Consider the following 17,070-nt stretch of genomic DNA (forward strand, 5'->3'; position numbering starts at 1 on the left):
TTTATAGGGAAAGCATTCTAAAAGGCAGCAAAAAAAAATAAAAAATAAATAAATAAAAAAATAAAATAAAAATGGGAAAGGGCATGGGCCTGCAAGAACGCAAAGACTAATTATGATATTGCTTTCTTTCAGGTTCCTTCTTCTTGCATTCTCACTGCACTCTAAAGTTAACTGTAAGCAAAGAATGCAGCAAATTTAAACAAAAAACATTCTTTTTGCAGTGCCAACATTAAATCCAATTAGGGCTGTAAACGGGCTTTGTCGGACAAACGAAAAAGTGTTTCCCCAATAGAGGTTAATGATCATGTCTTCCCTTTCTGCATCCCCGCTGACATGAGCAATGGTAGAAAAACCAAGTCAGGACAATGTGGGTCATAGGTTAAAGACTTCTTGCTAATGTAAAACAGCATGGAACAATAACAATCAATGGGGACCGGGCTGGCCTGAACATCAGTAATGGTAATGCTGGTTCAGAGGAGGTAGAGGAGTAGGTGCTGCTATAGATACTCAAACCCACACACACACGTACACGCACGCACGCACGCACACACACACACACACACAGAGGCCTTCTGGGTACATGCGGGGAAGCTAAATCACAAGCAACACTTCCAGTCTCTCTTTTGCATCACATTATTGATTCTGTATAAACACTAATGACAGAGTAACAACAATAGGAACTGAAATCTAAAAGTTGCAAATGAGGAATATTACCATTTTTTCATTTCCTCTCTCTTTTTTAATTTTTTTTTGTTTTGTTTTGTTTTTATATTTTGAGTGAGTGTGCGCTGTACGGACATGTCCCAGCACTGCTGGAAAGACACAGATGTATGGCAGAGGAAGGAAAGCTACAAATCCATGTCTGGCTTGGAATTAATTTTTCAAATCAATTTATCAGGTAATGGATTAGAATTTACTGAACCATTGCAGATGGCCTTGGGTGAACTGAAATGACGGGGGTGTCAAAACCTGCTGTACCTATATTATCCTTTATCAAGCATGTGTGTCTTTGTGTGTGTGTGTGTGTGTGTGTGTGTGTGTGTGTGTGCACATCTTTGTGTGTGTATGCATTTATCTGTGACCGTTTCTCCAGTACAGATTGACAAGAGGATTCTTGGTAATAGTTTAAATGATAATTTTTTTCAGATAGAGTGCATCTTTGTATGAGCGCATGCATAATACATACAGTTCAGAGGATGCAAGAATGCCTTGGTTTAATCTGTGTGCCATATGTGCATCTACCGAGTACTTGTGTATGTGTGTTGTAAGTGTGAGAGCATGGCTGAAGCTGTTTGTGTCATTTCTTACAGTGGAAACAAAGCTGCCCTGGAGCATTCAAAATATATCACAACGCTTTCCCTGTTACTGAATAAAATGTCCTCGTACTTACCCATTTGTCCCTCTATGTTCTCCCTATTAAACAGCATCTCTGTCTACCCTTCTCTTCTCCACTGCTTTCCCTCTCCCCTTGGAGATGTGCATTTAGCTTTTCCTCTAAGCATAAACACTGAAATATAAAAGTTTTTACTGCAATTCTTCAGACCTTTATTCACCCCACCCGAAGCAAGAAGAAAAAAAAAAAGGAGAAAATTTAAAAAAGAAAGAAATGTTCCCAATGGGGACTTGAGCCCAAACTCAAAGAGTGACGGGGGCTGGGGAACTCGGGTAGTATAAACCCATAAACAAACAAACTACTGGCATTGCGGGGCTAGCACAGACGGTCCTGGAGTTCAGCTCAAACATGCATCATTAGCATGCGCCGCTTGTGCTTCTAGCTCCCTGATGGCAAAATAAATTGACAAAAGACTGAATAATTACTGGCAGCAGAAATCAAACATTCTGCTGAACATCTCTGATTTTATCAGGGAGGTAGTCATGATCAATTGATCATTTATTCGTAGCTGATTTAATTGTGGAAATACCAAGATTTTATTTGCATTTTCTAATTACACATGAGCAAAAAAAAGCTTTGATCTTTTTGTTCAGACTGAAATGAACTATAATCACTGTTCTTAAATGTGCATTAATTACTATGTGTAGGGTACTGGGTTTAACGGGAAACTATTAAAGGGAATATCTGTCCCTAGAGTGAGTGCCCGACACAAACCTCTTTCTCTATTTAACAGCCTACAGTGCCAGGGAATTCTACTTTAGTTGAGACAAGGGCATGAATGGGTCAGCAAACAAGTTGCTTTAAAAACAGTGAAGTTGTCCATGACACGTGCTGCCGGTTCTAGGGCACTCCAGACAGGAATTATCTCCCATACTGTTTGTCTCTGCATCAGCACTCCTCCCTAAATGGGCACAGATTCCTAAAATATCAGCATGCGGACAGAAATAGAACATTGTTAAACAGGTTCACCCGAGTCACCAAGCAGCAGACATGAAATTCAGGCCAAGGAGTTATCAGGGGTGATATACAGCAAGGCAGGACAATACATGGCTAGAATTGAGAGAGCTCTCATTATAAAGACATTGGCACAGCTGCTATTACAAAGTAAACTCCACCAGCACTATTAAGCAACCGTACTGAGCGAATCAACTGCTTTTTTTTTAATGCAATGTCCTGTACACAAAGGGACTGAACCCTTCTTAGTTATGATATCATGAAGCATTTTGGGTCTTGTTTTTTTTTTTTTTTTTTTTTTTTTTTTTTTTTTTTTTTGGTAAAACATTTAACAAAATAATGGCACATTATAAAGAACATCCTTCACAAGTTAAACTCTTGGTATAAAGAAAAGCACACTTCTCCCCGAGTAGACTTTGAAATGGCTGATAGTGTTAAAATTCTTGAACAAGAGGACTGGATGTAGCTAACAACACGTTATTTGATCACCACCTGTGAGATGGCTTCTCCAACATGCCTGATGGCAGAACAGAAAATATGAATCTCTGTCAAGTTTGGCGTTTAAAGTACATCACAATAACAGGGCTCCCAATCTTCTCTTCTTCATGTTATTAAGTAAAATGACTGGATTTGAGAAATAACTTCAGTAACATATTTTGTTTTTAATGGTAGAGTGGCAGAATAGTGACGGGAGCAGATAGAAAAATATTCATCATTGAAACAACAAGAGCATTACAGTAGGAACCTCCTCACTGAGTCATCTTAGTAATATATTCCCACTGGAAAGTGAATAAGGCTCCTCTTCTGTTCACAAGCAGTTTGTATTTCAGAAGAAATGAAGTTCATACCTTTATCTTTAAAGACTCATTATTTACATGATAAATAAGTTCTATTTGATTTTGTCCTTTTATTTATCTTATAGAATTTCTTGACATCATCTTTGAACACCTCAAAAACTTTCAAGCCAAAAAGATAAAATAACAAAACAGAACAAACAGACAAACAAACAAAAAAAAAAGCCTATTTGTTCTCTCATCTCGAATATGCACCCTCTTTCTTGGGAAATGTTGGCCCCTTGCAGTTTCATGTGTGGATCAATCAGTCACTCTGTAGGAGGATCAAGGACAAGTTCCACAACACCCTAGAGTGTGACCGCTGACATGTAGAAAATGGCACTGGCGCACTGTTTGAGTTAGTGAGTGAGGACAATGTTTGACAGGCCATCCAAGCCGTATCGGAAATCCTCAGCAGCTCCATAAGTCAGTAAGCAGCAGTGCTCAAGACGGTGACCAAAGTGTTACTGATTGCAAAAAGAAGAAACAAAAAAGTCCCTTAATTCCAGCACACTTTCTGGAAAAAAATGGAGATGTCAGGCAATACCTCCAGTATAGTCTGTGGGGTCATATGCAGGTCAAAGAGAAGTCAACGTGCTGGTTCAACATGCCACCACTAGGCACCGTTGTTCTCTGTGGTGGAAGAGCACGTGGCCTAAACCCAGCCAACCCAGCGAGATGGTGCTCTACAAATAGTCCAGTTGATGAAAGTCAAACATTGACTCAACAATGTTTCAAATTACTGTTTGGGGCAGTGAGAGTGGTTTGACCTTCAGTGAAGTAGACCTTTTTCAATAATATGTACAAAACATTTCATTCAAATGTTCTTATTTTAATTTTTCCATGATTGGCTTTATTAAAGCATAGTGAATTATTCAGCTGGGATATAGTCATATACAGTACAATGACTTGCTCATCTGTGTAAAGGGTCTTTATATATTTAATAAATTTATGGAACATACAATTTATGCTGCTGTGATTGATGTTTTTCATTGCAACACTAAGACCAAAACAACTGACCTGATCTGATGTGGGGAGGCCAGGTGTGATACTCCATTATGATAAATACTTTCCTAAACTTTCAAGATGAACCCATTTGTATGCAATGCTTGATCATTCTGTTTCATTATGACAATTCTACTTCATTTGAAATTATCAGGGATTTAGTGGTAATTATAAATGTGAGCTGGCAGAGGCTAGTTTAGTGGAACATCTGACATTTTAAAATGTCCTTAAAGTACCTTATGTGCATAAAAGAAAAAAAAAAAATATATTAGTAAACTCTTTGGTTCAACATGCACATTAATGTAATTCAGTACAAAATATGACACCCAAAGAAACAATATATTTATGTAATTAATGAAATAATGACCTTTCCTACCTTCTTTAATAGCTAGTGAGTAGAAATTTTAATGTTAATCACAGTAAGAAGCCTTCTTCTCTTCATATGACCTCTAGCTCTATGTCTTAGGTGCTTGATGTTACTGCCCCCACTTTCTGTGAACAAGAACTTGTGTTTATTGCACTTTCCCTTTTACTCCTGACTCAGAGCAAGCCGGCTGCTGCTTCTGTGAACAGATGCCCCATGATGCTGACATGGGATTATGGTAAAGATCAGATTTGGAAAATAAAGTAAATCTTTATGTCATATGCTGAATTACTGTACCTCCCTTGAGTCAGGGAGTTATTTTTTTTTCTATGATTTGGAAAAGAAAATCAAAATGTTCAGCAAGGAAGTCTGACCCTACTGTATATTGTTGAAATTGTGTGTTTCAGATGCTAAATACCTCCAGGCATAATTTTAAAATTTTGTCCTCTAGTTCATATACTGATGTTCTAAGAACAAGGCCCCACTGAATAGCCAGCTCACCTGCCCCTTCATTTCAAAGTCATGGTGAATGAGAGGGCTTTGCCCACCTTCTAACCATGCTCGCTAGCGTCCAAATTTGAGTGTGCCAGTGCGCTCAGAAGGAGGAAAAGAAATGCTGCTGGGACCCTCAGTTGGTGGTCTGAGGGTTGGTGGAGGGGAGCGAGGTCCTGGTACGGGGGCACCTATGCTGGCAGCAGAGGGCACGGCTGGCAGCGCCACTGTCTGTATAGTGCCTCTATCACATGGCCCCAGGTCCTCCAGGCCTTCAAGGCCCTGTGGGGGTCCCTCATAGCCCATGTTTAGCCGCAGGGGTTGATGGGCCTGGCAGTAGTCTACAATAGGCTGTTCATAACGGTAGAAGGTCAGTGCACCCATCTGATGAGGGACCTGTTTTGGAAGAGGAACAGAAAGGGTGATGGAGGGGATAAGGTTGGTGTAGAGGAAGGAGATGGGAAGGATAAGAAAAAAAAAGGGAAAAAAGAGAGACAGTTTATTAGTGGTATTGATTTAAAGCAAATTTTAATTGCATGTCTCACAAAATAGAAAATGTAAGAAAAAAAAAAAACATTAAATGAAATCATATCTGTCCATTCAAATATTTTTTTTAAATATATGTTTTAGAAAGATAGCACCTAAGCACTCAAGTCACAACAGCTGCAGCTTTTTAATTTTTGAATTAACATTACATACTTTCAGATGTTTAATTTTCTGACACAGGTGGTTTGTTACATCACATTTCATTGTGCCTGTGCGACTCAAAGCCTATAACTCAGTTAGTTTCAAAGCTCAGTGCTACCTCTCTGTAATAATTCTCACATGGTGACCACCTGAGCCTCCACTTGACCAAAACCTACGTGCTACAAAGAGTCTTTGAAATATATTCTGTAACAGCTGCTTTTTTTTATAGATGTGAGCAACATCTTAAGTCACAGCACTCTTCCCACCGACAAGTTGTACTGAATTGCCCATTGAATGTCTGAAAAAAAAGAAGCTCTGCATTTGTACAGATAGACGCATGTCTAAATAACACAAAAACCTGGGTGCTTTTGTCCTCAGCCTTTGGGAGAACATAGCTGGAGAACATAGGTCCTGTGCTCTCTCCTGTGCCATGTCAACTGTGTCACAGCCAGAAGCACTCCTTACATTTGCCCATGTGTCTGGTCTTGTGTTCCCTCCACAAACCTTAACACATTGCCAGACAAACAGATGAGTCTCTTGTGACACTCTGTCTCCCTAACTTTAACTCACACACTTATTCACCAATTAAGAGATTTCTAACAAGCCGTGAAAACAGCAGCATAAGATGGCAGCTGACCTGGATTAAACACCCAAGCCTGGCAGAGCGAAAGATCATCAGATCTGTACACCGAGGCAATAAGAAACGCATAATTTCAGCAAGAGCTACAAGGTACCTCACCAACATGGAAGACATGAATAATACAACCCCTCACTCTGAGGTGTTGGAAGCAGAGCAAGTGTCACAACTGTACTTTCATTTAGATTCTTGATGTTTTATTTTTAACCTGTTCCAGTGATGGGAACCAGATCTTAAGAACAAGATATAAACCTGTGCTTGACAAAAATGCCATTTACAGGAGGGAGCTGCTTCTTTAAAGATTCATCTTGGCCCAATCACACTAGAATAAAAATAGTATGGCAACCTACTTGCGACTAAGAAAAATCGGTGGTTGCAATTGTGATCCAGCTCCGTATGACTGCAATCACTCTTAGACAGATTGGCAAAGGTTTTTAAATAATTGCAGGCTAATTTTTAAATGCAGACAAATTGCCAGTAATAAAGGACTCGACTCAACTGGTTGTATTCTAGGTTTTATTCCTATATATAAGCAAATTTTCCAAGTGTCATTTTGCAGTTAAATCACCATTCTGCAGAAACTCCATCACTATTTGTCAGTTTCTCTTTCAAATGTGTGAGATTCCCACTGAAATCTGAACATGAGTAGTTAATGTGAATCACCACTGAATTGCCATTCTGCAGAAAGTACATCACTAATTCTCAATTTCTCTTTTAAATCTATGAGATTTTAGTTGAACTCTGAATGTAAGTAGATAATGTACATTTCTATTTAATGTGAAGTTCTGTGGATGCAGACAACAACAGATTTACAATTTATGACAATTTATTACAGTTAATTGCCATATTATCACAAACAGATTCCATGTAATTAACAACTTGACCCTATTCAATTGCAAACTGACAGACAGCAGACTGACTCTGTCATGTTGCTGTTTTATCAGCATCTTGATACACTTAGGTCACTTTGAAGATGACAACTGACTAAGAGTGGTCACAGACGGGGTCTTCAAAGCAATCATTTCAGAGGCAACGAAACTGCAGATTTATTGCACATGATCCCAATAATTGTTATTGTGCCAATGTCTGCAACCATTGCTTGTGTGAGTGTAAAATGAGCCATATTGGGCAGACAGATATTAGATTTCTTACAAACCAAAAAAAAAAAAAAAAGCATATTGGAAAACATGTATAATGATACTTCTACATCTATTTCAAGTCAATATCAGCCAATAATATAGGTACTGTATGTATCAATATATCAGCCAATTTTTTTATAAAATGAAAATGTGCTGTTTTTAAAGGCTCAACACCCCCCCCTAAAAATGCCAGAAAAACAAAACAAAACAAAAAAAAAAAACAATATTTTAATAAAGGAATGGTACTTAGCAACATGATTGTCTGTGAAAAAAATAATAACCATGATGGTAATGTTACCTTAAATGGCAATGCATTATGTAAACTGTATTGTTACCAATGCAGATTTGAAAACATGAACAACAATCTTATCATTTAAAAAAATCTGAGACATCAGAGGGGGCAGTATTTTTTAAAAGACGATGTCAAGGAAATCCAGATACTGTATATGCAGGCTGAGAAGGGGGAATAGAGTGTGTGTGTGTGTGCGTATGTTTATAATACCTTGTGGGGACAATTTTCCTGACATATACTACGTTGTGGGGACCAATTGCTCCTTGTGGGGACTGGAACCTTGTCCCCACAAGGGGAAACCCTGTTTTTGGGTCAGGGGTCAGAGTTAGGGCTAAGGTATGAATTGAGTTTAGGTTAGAGTTAGGGTTAGGTATGTGATGGTTAGGGTTAGGAAAAGGGTAAAGGTAAGGTTTAGGCTGTAGAAATGAATGGAAGTCAATGGAAATTCCCCACAAAGATAGCAAAACACACTTGTGTGTGCATGTGTGTGTGTGTGTTTGTGCACTGTATGTGAGCAACCAATGTTTCAAAGGAAACTGTGGGGAGCTAACACAGCGTGATAGGAATTGCCCTGAACCACAGGGCTAAGATAAAGCCACCCTGAAAGCATTTACACTAGCTTGGTTTTAGATAAAAAAAACAATTAAAAAAAAAATAATAATAAACAAATAAATAAAAACATGCCATTTCTAGACTTGTGCTTTAGTATAATCCATTTGATGCAGTGAAGCATTACAGTCAGCAAATGCAGAAAGTTGTAGTCACATTAAAATCCAAGACGCGGTTCATCTGGTCTGGTGATAATGTGGTTGTACTTATAATTTCACAAAACACCTTTCTTTTCCACAACACAGCCTTTCTTTCCATTATGCCTCTACACCCCTAGAACCATCTTCCCACCTACTTTCTATAGAGCCTTCCTCCTCAAATGGACTCCACTAAGTGGGGCTGATTCATTACATTATAGGCACTCAGTGGATTACTAGCCTCATTCCCCTTTCACTTTAAACCCTTTACTAACCTTGTTGCTGCCTCACCACTTGTTTAGAACACCTTTTAATGCATGTGTGTTTGGTTGTGTTTTGTAACATGGATACCTGTCCATACATTTATTTGACAAAGAAGTAATTCTATCTATCTATCTATCTATCTATCTATCTATCTATCTATCTATCTATCTATCTATCTATCTATCTATCTATCTATCTATCTATCTATCTATCTATCTATCTATCTATCTATCTATCTATCTATCTATCTATCTATCTATCTATCTATCCAGAGCCATGTATTTAATCATTTTCAGATGATGAAAAGGAATGTGATAAGATCATTTTAAATATAAAGATTGCTTTATGTACTTGGATGAAAGTCCTTTGCAGTCAAGCACTGCCTTAAATCTATAACCCATGGACATCACTAAATGCTGTGTTTCCTCCCTTGACATGCTCTAGCAGGGTTTGTCTTCACCAACTGAAAAACATGAGAGCTCTGTACACTTCAGAATCCATCCTGCTCTTTCTATGAGCAGTCACATCATCAAGAAACACTAGTGGCAGACATACATGCCCGTGTCCAGACACTGCCTCCACCATGTTTGACAGATAATGTGGTATGCGTCGCATAATGAGTACTTTCCTTCTCCATTCTTTTCCAATCATTCTGGTAAAAAATTTATCTTCACCTATCCAAAGAGGGATTTTTTTTTGGCTCTGTGCAGGCTCTTTTAGATGTTTTAAGACAAAGTTTACTCTGGCCTTCCTGTTTTTGAGTATAAATAGTGGTTTGCAACTTTTTGTAAATCCTCTGTAGTAATATTCATGATAGCGTCTTTTGATTCTAGACTTTGGCAATTATTCTCCTACTTCCTTGAGAGTACTCTTCATTTGCCTAGATGTTGTTTAAGTATTTTTCTTAATCAAGTTTTTCTCTTGCTTCCTGTGGTCTTACAGACATTTTCATGTCCCTAACCTGGCGAGTGGATTCCTTCGTTCTTTTTCTCCCCATCTCCCCATGTTAGGTTTATTTGGGGTTGTCAGCCTATTTATGGATTTTTTTTTTTTTAATTGCATTGACATTTCTATGGACCTTATTAAAAATTCTGGTGAAAGTTCATCAAATGTTAATTCAGCACTTGGAGTCAACTCAAGGTCTTTTATCTTCTTTATTTGTCGTGGGATAATATGACAAAGGGCTACACCTGGCCATGACACTCAGTCAAGTGTCCGATTACTTTTGATCCTATAAAAATGTGGGACCACATATAAGTGTCTGTAATTCCTAAACAGTTCATGCAATACTTTTGTTTAACCTCTTGAATCAAAGCTGGGAGTTTCCACTTCAATCACATCTTGATTGTTTGACTTAAAATCCTATTTGGTGGTGCACAGAGGCAAAAGTGTCATTATCCCAAAATTTATCAAACTTCATATAAAAGCAGGCTGCAATATTATAGGGACAACCTTCCAACTTAACTGAGAAACTCGAGACAGATGTACTGTAACAAGTTGACCCCAAATGCTCTTTATTTCAGGTTTAGTGATCAATAGAAGCTATTTACATTCACAAGCAATCCATGTTGGAAGATATAGCTTATGTATTATTAATAGTAACAGTTTTCTTTGTGCCTCTCAGTGTTAGGAAATTCCTCACATTCAATAGTGTGTTGACAGAAAAATCATGTTAGTGTGTTAAACCTGGTCAGACTAACAAATATACATAAATAGACTCTTAGCTCGGCTTGCCAAATGCCATCAAAATGAGTGGTGGGTGGGAGTGATTGGTGTTATTAAGGCAGGGCTTATCTAACACTGTGAAATACTTATTGTTTTCTTTTTTGCTTTTATTTTCTTTCCTACATAATGAATTTTTTGGAACTCATCGTTAAATAATCACCTTGTTTCTGATCCAGCTTCTTCTGAATTTTATCTACTGCTGAAATCCTTTATCAGCAAGTTAGATTAGCACCAACAATAATTTTAGCTAAGAAAGTTGCAACAAAATATACCGATACTTTAAAATGAAGAGAAAAAAAAAAATCACATCTTTGCTAACTTGTGTGACAAATAACTTGTTAATTAATCATTTTGCTATCAACGGTTTAAACAGAAATGCTATTCCCAGCTGCACACAACAAATAATCTCTACATATGTCTGACAAAAGAAATTAGTAATAAACATCTTTTGTATTGTTTCATGCTAATCTACAAAGCATATCTAGAGTAAGATGACTTATATTACTGATTTCAGTATAATTAGTATGTAACAGTGAATTGCCACATTTTAATATTTCACTAAGCTAGTTTGTTAGCTTTTTTCTCTTTTTTTTTTTTTTTTTGCTTTTTTATTAGATGCTGTGCTCTATCAAAGGCAGCAGGATATCTCACTTAAAACCTAAGTGCATAATTTCCCTGAATTTCAGCCCTAAACAGAAAACGTGTTTTGTTTATTCTACAATGTGAAAAACTGTTAATACAACGACTCTATATCTGCCACATGTTTCTGTTTGGAGTTATTTCCTGCTTGTGCATCAGTACATTTAACAGGAAAATTAGTGAAGGACTTCTTTATTCTTATGTCTATGTCTGGTCACATTCAGGCAACATTATGGACATTTGGTGCTTGACTGGAAGGGCAACACTTCACAAACAAAAAAGAAAATCACAGCTGAAACAGCTTTGAAACTGGAATACATAAAGTACTTTTGGTCAGGTGTGTCCATTGAAAAACAATGATGGAGATTATGTTGCTGATCAGATGAAAGGCTTAGATGATGTAAGCGGACCTCTTATTGTACATTGCATACTGCTGCTTTCACTTGTCAAAAGGTATTAACAAAGAAAAATGGATCTTCAAAACCATTACCTGCACGTGTTTCATCTCACAATGACTGGCATCCTGCCTCCTATAGCGGCTCTTTATCTCTGTATGCTGGAACACAGTGTAGAGTGACCTTAGATGGAAAAGCTCTAACACAGTTTGCTCAAAGAGATTAAACCATATACTCCAGAGTCATCTTTGAAATCTTCTTCTTTAATTGCCTTTGTGTGTGTTGTCATTTTGCCAGTTTTGATATTCTGTTGCTATTGTAATTTTCAAAGCTGTCCTTCAAGTTAAACTATTATTATACATTGTTGGGACATTTGCCAAATTTGCAACACTTGTGACTCGTACCATTCCCACCGAATGTACAAACATGACTGTAGGATTGTAAAACGTTTCCTTCTGTAAACAATTAGCTCTTGTGTTACATTATCACAGCAGGTTTCATTTGCTAGATGAGTTATCACTGACTCTAGAAAAATGAAATTTTGGGTTTTGTAGCTTTTTCTAACATTCCAGTGCCTCTTGGAAGTTTCGTTTCTTTTTGCATTCATGCTTTTATGAGCAGCTAAGGAGGCGGTAACAATGCCACAGGCAGACAATGCTAATGCCTCTGTGGGCTTTACGAGAATTATGGTTCAAAAGTCTGCCGCTTTCCCAGCCAAACTCCTTGATCCTCTCAAGTCACTATATTGTGGCACATGGAAGCATGACAAAGTGAAGAGGAGGCGCATAGCACTCCCACTAAAATTTTTCTTTGGATTTATTTTCCTTGTATTCTTCATATTTATTTAATAACTTTAAGAATTTTGTTTTATATTATAGTGCAATTTATAGTACCCCCTCAAAAAAAAATCCTCATTCCCATTTGTTATGATTTTTGCAATTTATTATTGTCCTTATTTTGATTTATTTATTATAAATATATATTATTAAAACAAGTCATGTTTAAATTAACAGAAATAATTGCCTAACTAACTTGTCTACCCATTTTCCCCATCATGACATCTGTACCATTAATTCATTTTAGTCCATAGATATTTAATCCTGACTGTAAAAGGTCATTTAACAGGACAGTGTTTATGCTGAAAAAAAACAAACAAAACAAAAATCTAAACACATGTTCTATGTTCTGTACACATTGCTTACTGAGAACAATAGAGATGCTGCAGGTTACCTAATACGTATGGAGATTGGAATAGTGACTAGAGTTCCCCTGTTTAACTGTTCTTACCACATACCCAGTCTAATCTGATTTAGTCAGCACTTTCTTTTGCATATTAAAAGTGCTAGTAGAAGAAGTGGTATTTGTGGTGGTAACTGTTGTGGTAGGTATGAAAAAACACGTGTTTTTTTTTTTTTGCATGTGTGTCACAGGACATCGGAGTGTGGGTGAATGCTGTCTTCCAAATGTATACAGCTCTGGTATGTGGGGGTAGTCAGCACAGATGTTGCTAGGCGGGCATCAATGACGCAGAGCCCACCAGTCAGGTTTTCAGCAGAGCAGTGTGCATGGACGTGTCTGAGGAGGTGTGAAGCTAAACACCATCAGTTTGTTTTCAGACAGCACATCCCCGGAGGAAGACTTCCCAGCTCCATGTGCTTGTCTCTTTTTGTGTACTAGTGCACATCAGTAGTGCTAACATCTATGTTAATTAATGTAATCGAAGACTGCTTGAAAAAAAAATACTTACAATCCTCTTTTAATTGATTAAAGACTAAAACCTTTTTAGTACGGTAAGGAAAAGCCCCATGCATTATCCACTGCATGAGGATGCTGCCTCTAATAATTGCCTTGTTAGTACATTGCATTATTTTTCAAAACGTGTCACATTATAGAACGTACAGTAAATGTTCCCATTGTCATTTTACTAACTATAACATCATCCACATCTTGGGATTTACAAAGCCTCACAGGACTGTAGTTTTAGAGGCATAAAGGTTCAGTTAATTTCAGAGGCAGAATGTACAATCTTGACTTTCCCTCATAGAGCTGTGTGAGAAAATGAGCCCACATGTCCACATTTTAAGCTAATTGATTCTCTAAACAAGCTGTTAGCCTCCCACTAATTCCTTAATGACTGGAGGTCCCTTTATGTGCAGTGACTCTTGATTACAGGTCTCTGACACCATACACACATAGGCAGACACACTTACGAATACATACACAACTCTGAAAACTGGAAGAACAGTAAGGGAGAAATCTTGGGAAAGAAAGAGAAGGAGAGCAGGGTGGAGGGCCCCTTCACGCACCAGTGAATGCCCACTGTGGGCTCATCACCACCTCCTCCCATTCTATGGTACATACAGTAAAGGAGCTTCTGCAGACCACAGCAAATGGGCCATGAAATGTTACTCAATGCTCAACACGTTCCTCAGCCTGGTTTGTTTTCACACAAACATCTAGCACAATACACAGTTACAACAACTAATTGAGTGGGGGGTTGAGGGGGTGAGCATCGCTCAAACAATGGAAATCAGAGCGCTTGCGTTGTACAGTATGTACTAACTGTTAATTTTGGAGTCAAGTCAGAGTGGTGCTTTATTTCCGTTGGTACAGATCAAGCATGAAACTAACAATTTTTATCATTCTTACTCTCTTCTTGTTGTTATTCGTTTACTCTATCAAATGGTCAAAAAACTGTAGAAACAGATTTCTTAATGTTAACTGCAGAATTCAATAGCTTTACCCAACAGTTTTAAATTTTGCCTTTGGAAACAAACCTATTTTCCTGATATTAGCTTAGCATAGATGGGCATTATAATTAGTAGAGATTAAAAACTATAATGAATAATGGTTATCATCTTTATTTATGTATTTACAGCAACCAAGGAAGTCATCTAAGATATAGCCCACTGATGAATGGGTAAGTGTGTCCCAACTTTTGACTGGTACTCTATGTGAAGCATAATATAACATAACCCCAGTAGCAGGAACCTTGTGAAGCTGAAGCCATATACAGTATTTTATTTTATGTCATCTATATACATGCAAATGCTCAAAGTCATGACATGCTGATGCTATTTCATGGCCTAACAAACAACCCCCAACTGCCTCCAGCACCACTTATACAGTAAATCTTCTGCACCCATTGAAGAGTGCCCAAATGCATATTAAGAAGGCGGAATGACAGGTTGTGTCAAAGGGGAACAATTTGTAGTTCCATTCCTGCTGTCCCATAATGAATTCAAAGTTCCCAAATCTCTTGGCTGGTGATGTCTTGCATTATGTGCTGCTTCCAGTCATGGTGGCACTGGCAGTGTGTCTGAGTAATGAGCATGACCCAACATAAATGCTGTGTGGCCAACTTGGCTCTAGACTGGGAGCGTCAGTCGCACTTTAATCAGGGATATTGGGGAGGAGTGTGCCTGGGAAGGTAGGCTGAGGCTTTTAAAGACCTGACTAATAAGACATGTCAAAGCAAGCTGGGCACAAGCCAGAACTGATATGCAGACCTTCCCTATCTGCTCTTGATCCTGCCTCACTACCCATAGTCTCAACTGTAGTCAGACACAGATGGCCTTTTAACAAAGCTGGATACTGACTGATGCAAGCAAACAATGCAATGCATCTCAAAGCGGCATGTGATGTTCAGGATTAATAATTTTCTCTTTTTCTCTCTTGGATTTCTATTCAAAGGTTAAAATCTTGTCAAAATCTTAAGTTGTTTTTCTGAACTTAGGGATGTGGGTACTGATTAAAATGGGCTGGAGTGATCTGGAACTGTGCTCTGGTACCTATATTTAATGAATTATTAAAATTGATAGGCAGGTTAAGGCATATTGCTGCTGAATGAGTTATTTTTTTTTCTTTTTTTTTTGTGCTGCAGCTTCCATTGATGGCATGGAGATACTTTGAAAATAAGTAAATAATGACCTCCCATGTCCTGCTTACACCTTCAACACATCCCTTTTTCCTTTCCCCTTCTCATCCCTGTAAAACTGGTAAGGATGTAAAATTGTGGCCACGGTACTTAAGCATCTAGCTAGCTACTAAAACTGAGTGAGCATAAATGGAGTAACATTTTTTTTAATGCCATGAAATTTCAAATGAAACTTTTCAAGCAGATTTTAAAAAATCACCAAACTTTTTCTGTGTAGTTTGTCACAAAAGGTGCTGTAAGAAAGAGAAGAAAGGAGAAGAAAATGAGAAATTATTTTCAAAGGTAAGGGCTGCTCAGCAAGAGTTTTTAAATCAGATATTGGATCTATATATGATGTATTGCTGAATTGCGTTTTTGTGAAATGTGGAAATATTGAAAGGTTGCATAAAAATATCAGGCAGTTCAGTTCAGGCTAAACTGGTTAGTTTGCAGTATTGTGATAGAGTTTACAGTGATGCACTGTAAACTCTATAATGTTGGACTGGTTACTAGGGTACTGTTAGTACTGTAGGTTATAGATATCAGACATCAGCTTATATTTACCTATACAGTACCTATTTATCTACAAAGAACAGTGAGCACTGGAGTAGCAGAGGTCAGCTGATCATATTCTACACACACACACACACAAACACACAATCTAACAAAACAAATTATGTGACTAAATTTTCAGTAATTCTTTTCCCCACACTGCACTGTGTGGGGAAATCTCATGTTAGGGTTCACTCTCTGCCAAATTCCACTTTAACCCTGGGCTGTAGGGGTGGTGGAACCTATCTGAGCTTTCTTCAGAAAAGAGACGGGGGGGGTACACTCCTTCAGGGCCAACGCATTCAGATCATATGTCACAGCCAGTAACATAAATCAAAGCAATAACAATAACTTATTTAGCAGTAATTAGGATAGATATGGGAATGTTGAATTAATGAAGAGGCGTATGTTTTCATTTGAATAGGTAATTAGCCGTGGGGCTTAAGTAATAGCAGGGAAATCCATGTCGTTACAGGCAGACCCCAAGGGGACAGTTTTGCATACACTCGCAGCAGAAAATCCCTTGGGAGAGAGAAAACCTTTCCACTGAGAAACTCTGACCTGACAGTTCCTTTGAGAATATAACATCTCTAGTCTCAATTTTAATAACAAACAGAACAAGTGAAACTGAAACATCATCTGGAATTGGAAGAATTTGTCACAAAAAACCTCTTTGATCACTTCATCATTGTTTAACAAAATGAGCAGTTTGGTGCCTGTTTTACCCCTCTTCATTTACTTTGACAGACAAAAAAAAAAAAAATAATAATACATCTGTATCTAGCTATCTTTGCAGCTTTATGCTTTAACATTATTTTAAAAAAAAGGCTTCCATCAATCATTTGTCATCATTCCTTACATCTTTACTTCGCACCTCATTCTTTTTTTTTCCTCCAACTTTGCCAACAGCAGTCAGGCTTACACAGTGTTAGTGCTCTGCTGCAGTTTTTGTTAGTATATTGGAACTTTATTGTGCATTATTAGCTACTTTATTAGTTCTTTATTGTAATTATACTGGTACTTTTGCCCACATGTGA

At 37.8% G+C, this 17,070-nt stretch overlaps 1 protein-coding gene across 1 annotated transcript in view; it reads right to left on the minus strand.

Annotated features, from left to right (window-relative positions):
• Window positions 1-2,610: 2,610 nt before the first annotated feature.
• LOC115789274 (leucine-rich repeat transmembrane neuronal protein 4) overlaps window positions 2,611-17,070 on the minus strand; it is a 97,775-nt gene continuing 83,315 nt past the window's right edge. The window contains exon 3 of the mRNA XM_030742613.1: window positions 2,611-5,437. Within this exon, the coding sequence (XP_030598473.1) occupies window positions 5,114-5,437 (324 nt within the window). The 3' untranslated portion in view covers window positions 2,611-5,113. The remainder of the gene's footprint in view (window positions 5,438-17,070) is intronic.

The sequence above is a fragment of the Archocentrus centrarchus genome, chromosome 12, assembly GCF_007364275.1.
Source record: "Archocentrus centrarchus isolate MPI-CPG fArcCen1 chromosome 12, fArcCen1, whole genome shotgun sequence".
Classification (NCBI taxonomy): Eukaryota; Metazoa; Chordata; class Actinopteri; order Cichliformes; family Cichlidae; genus Archocentrus; species Archocentrus centrarchus.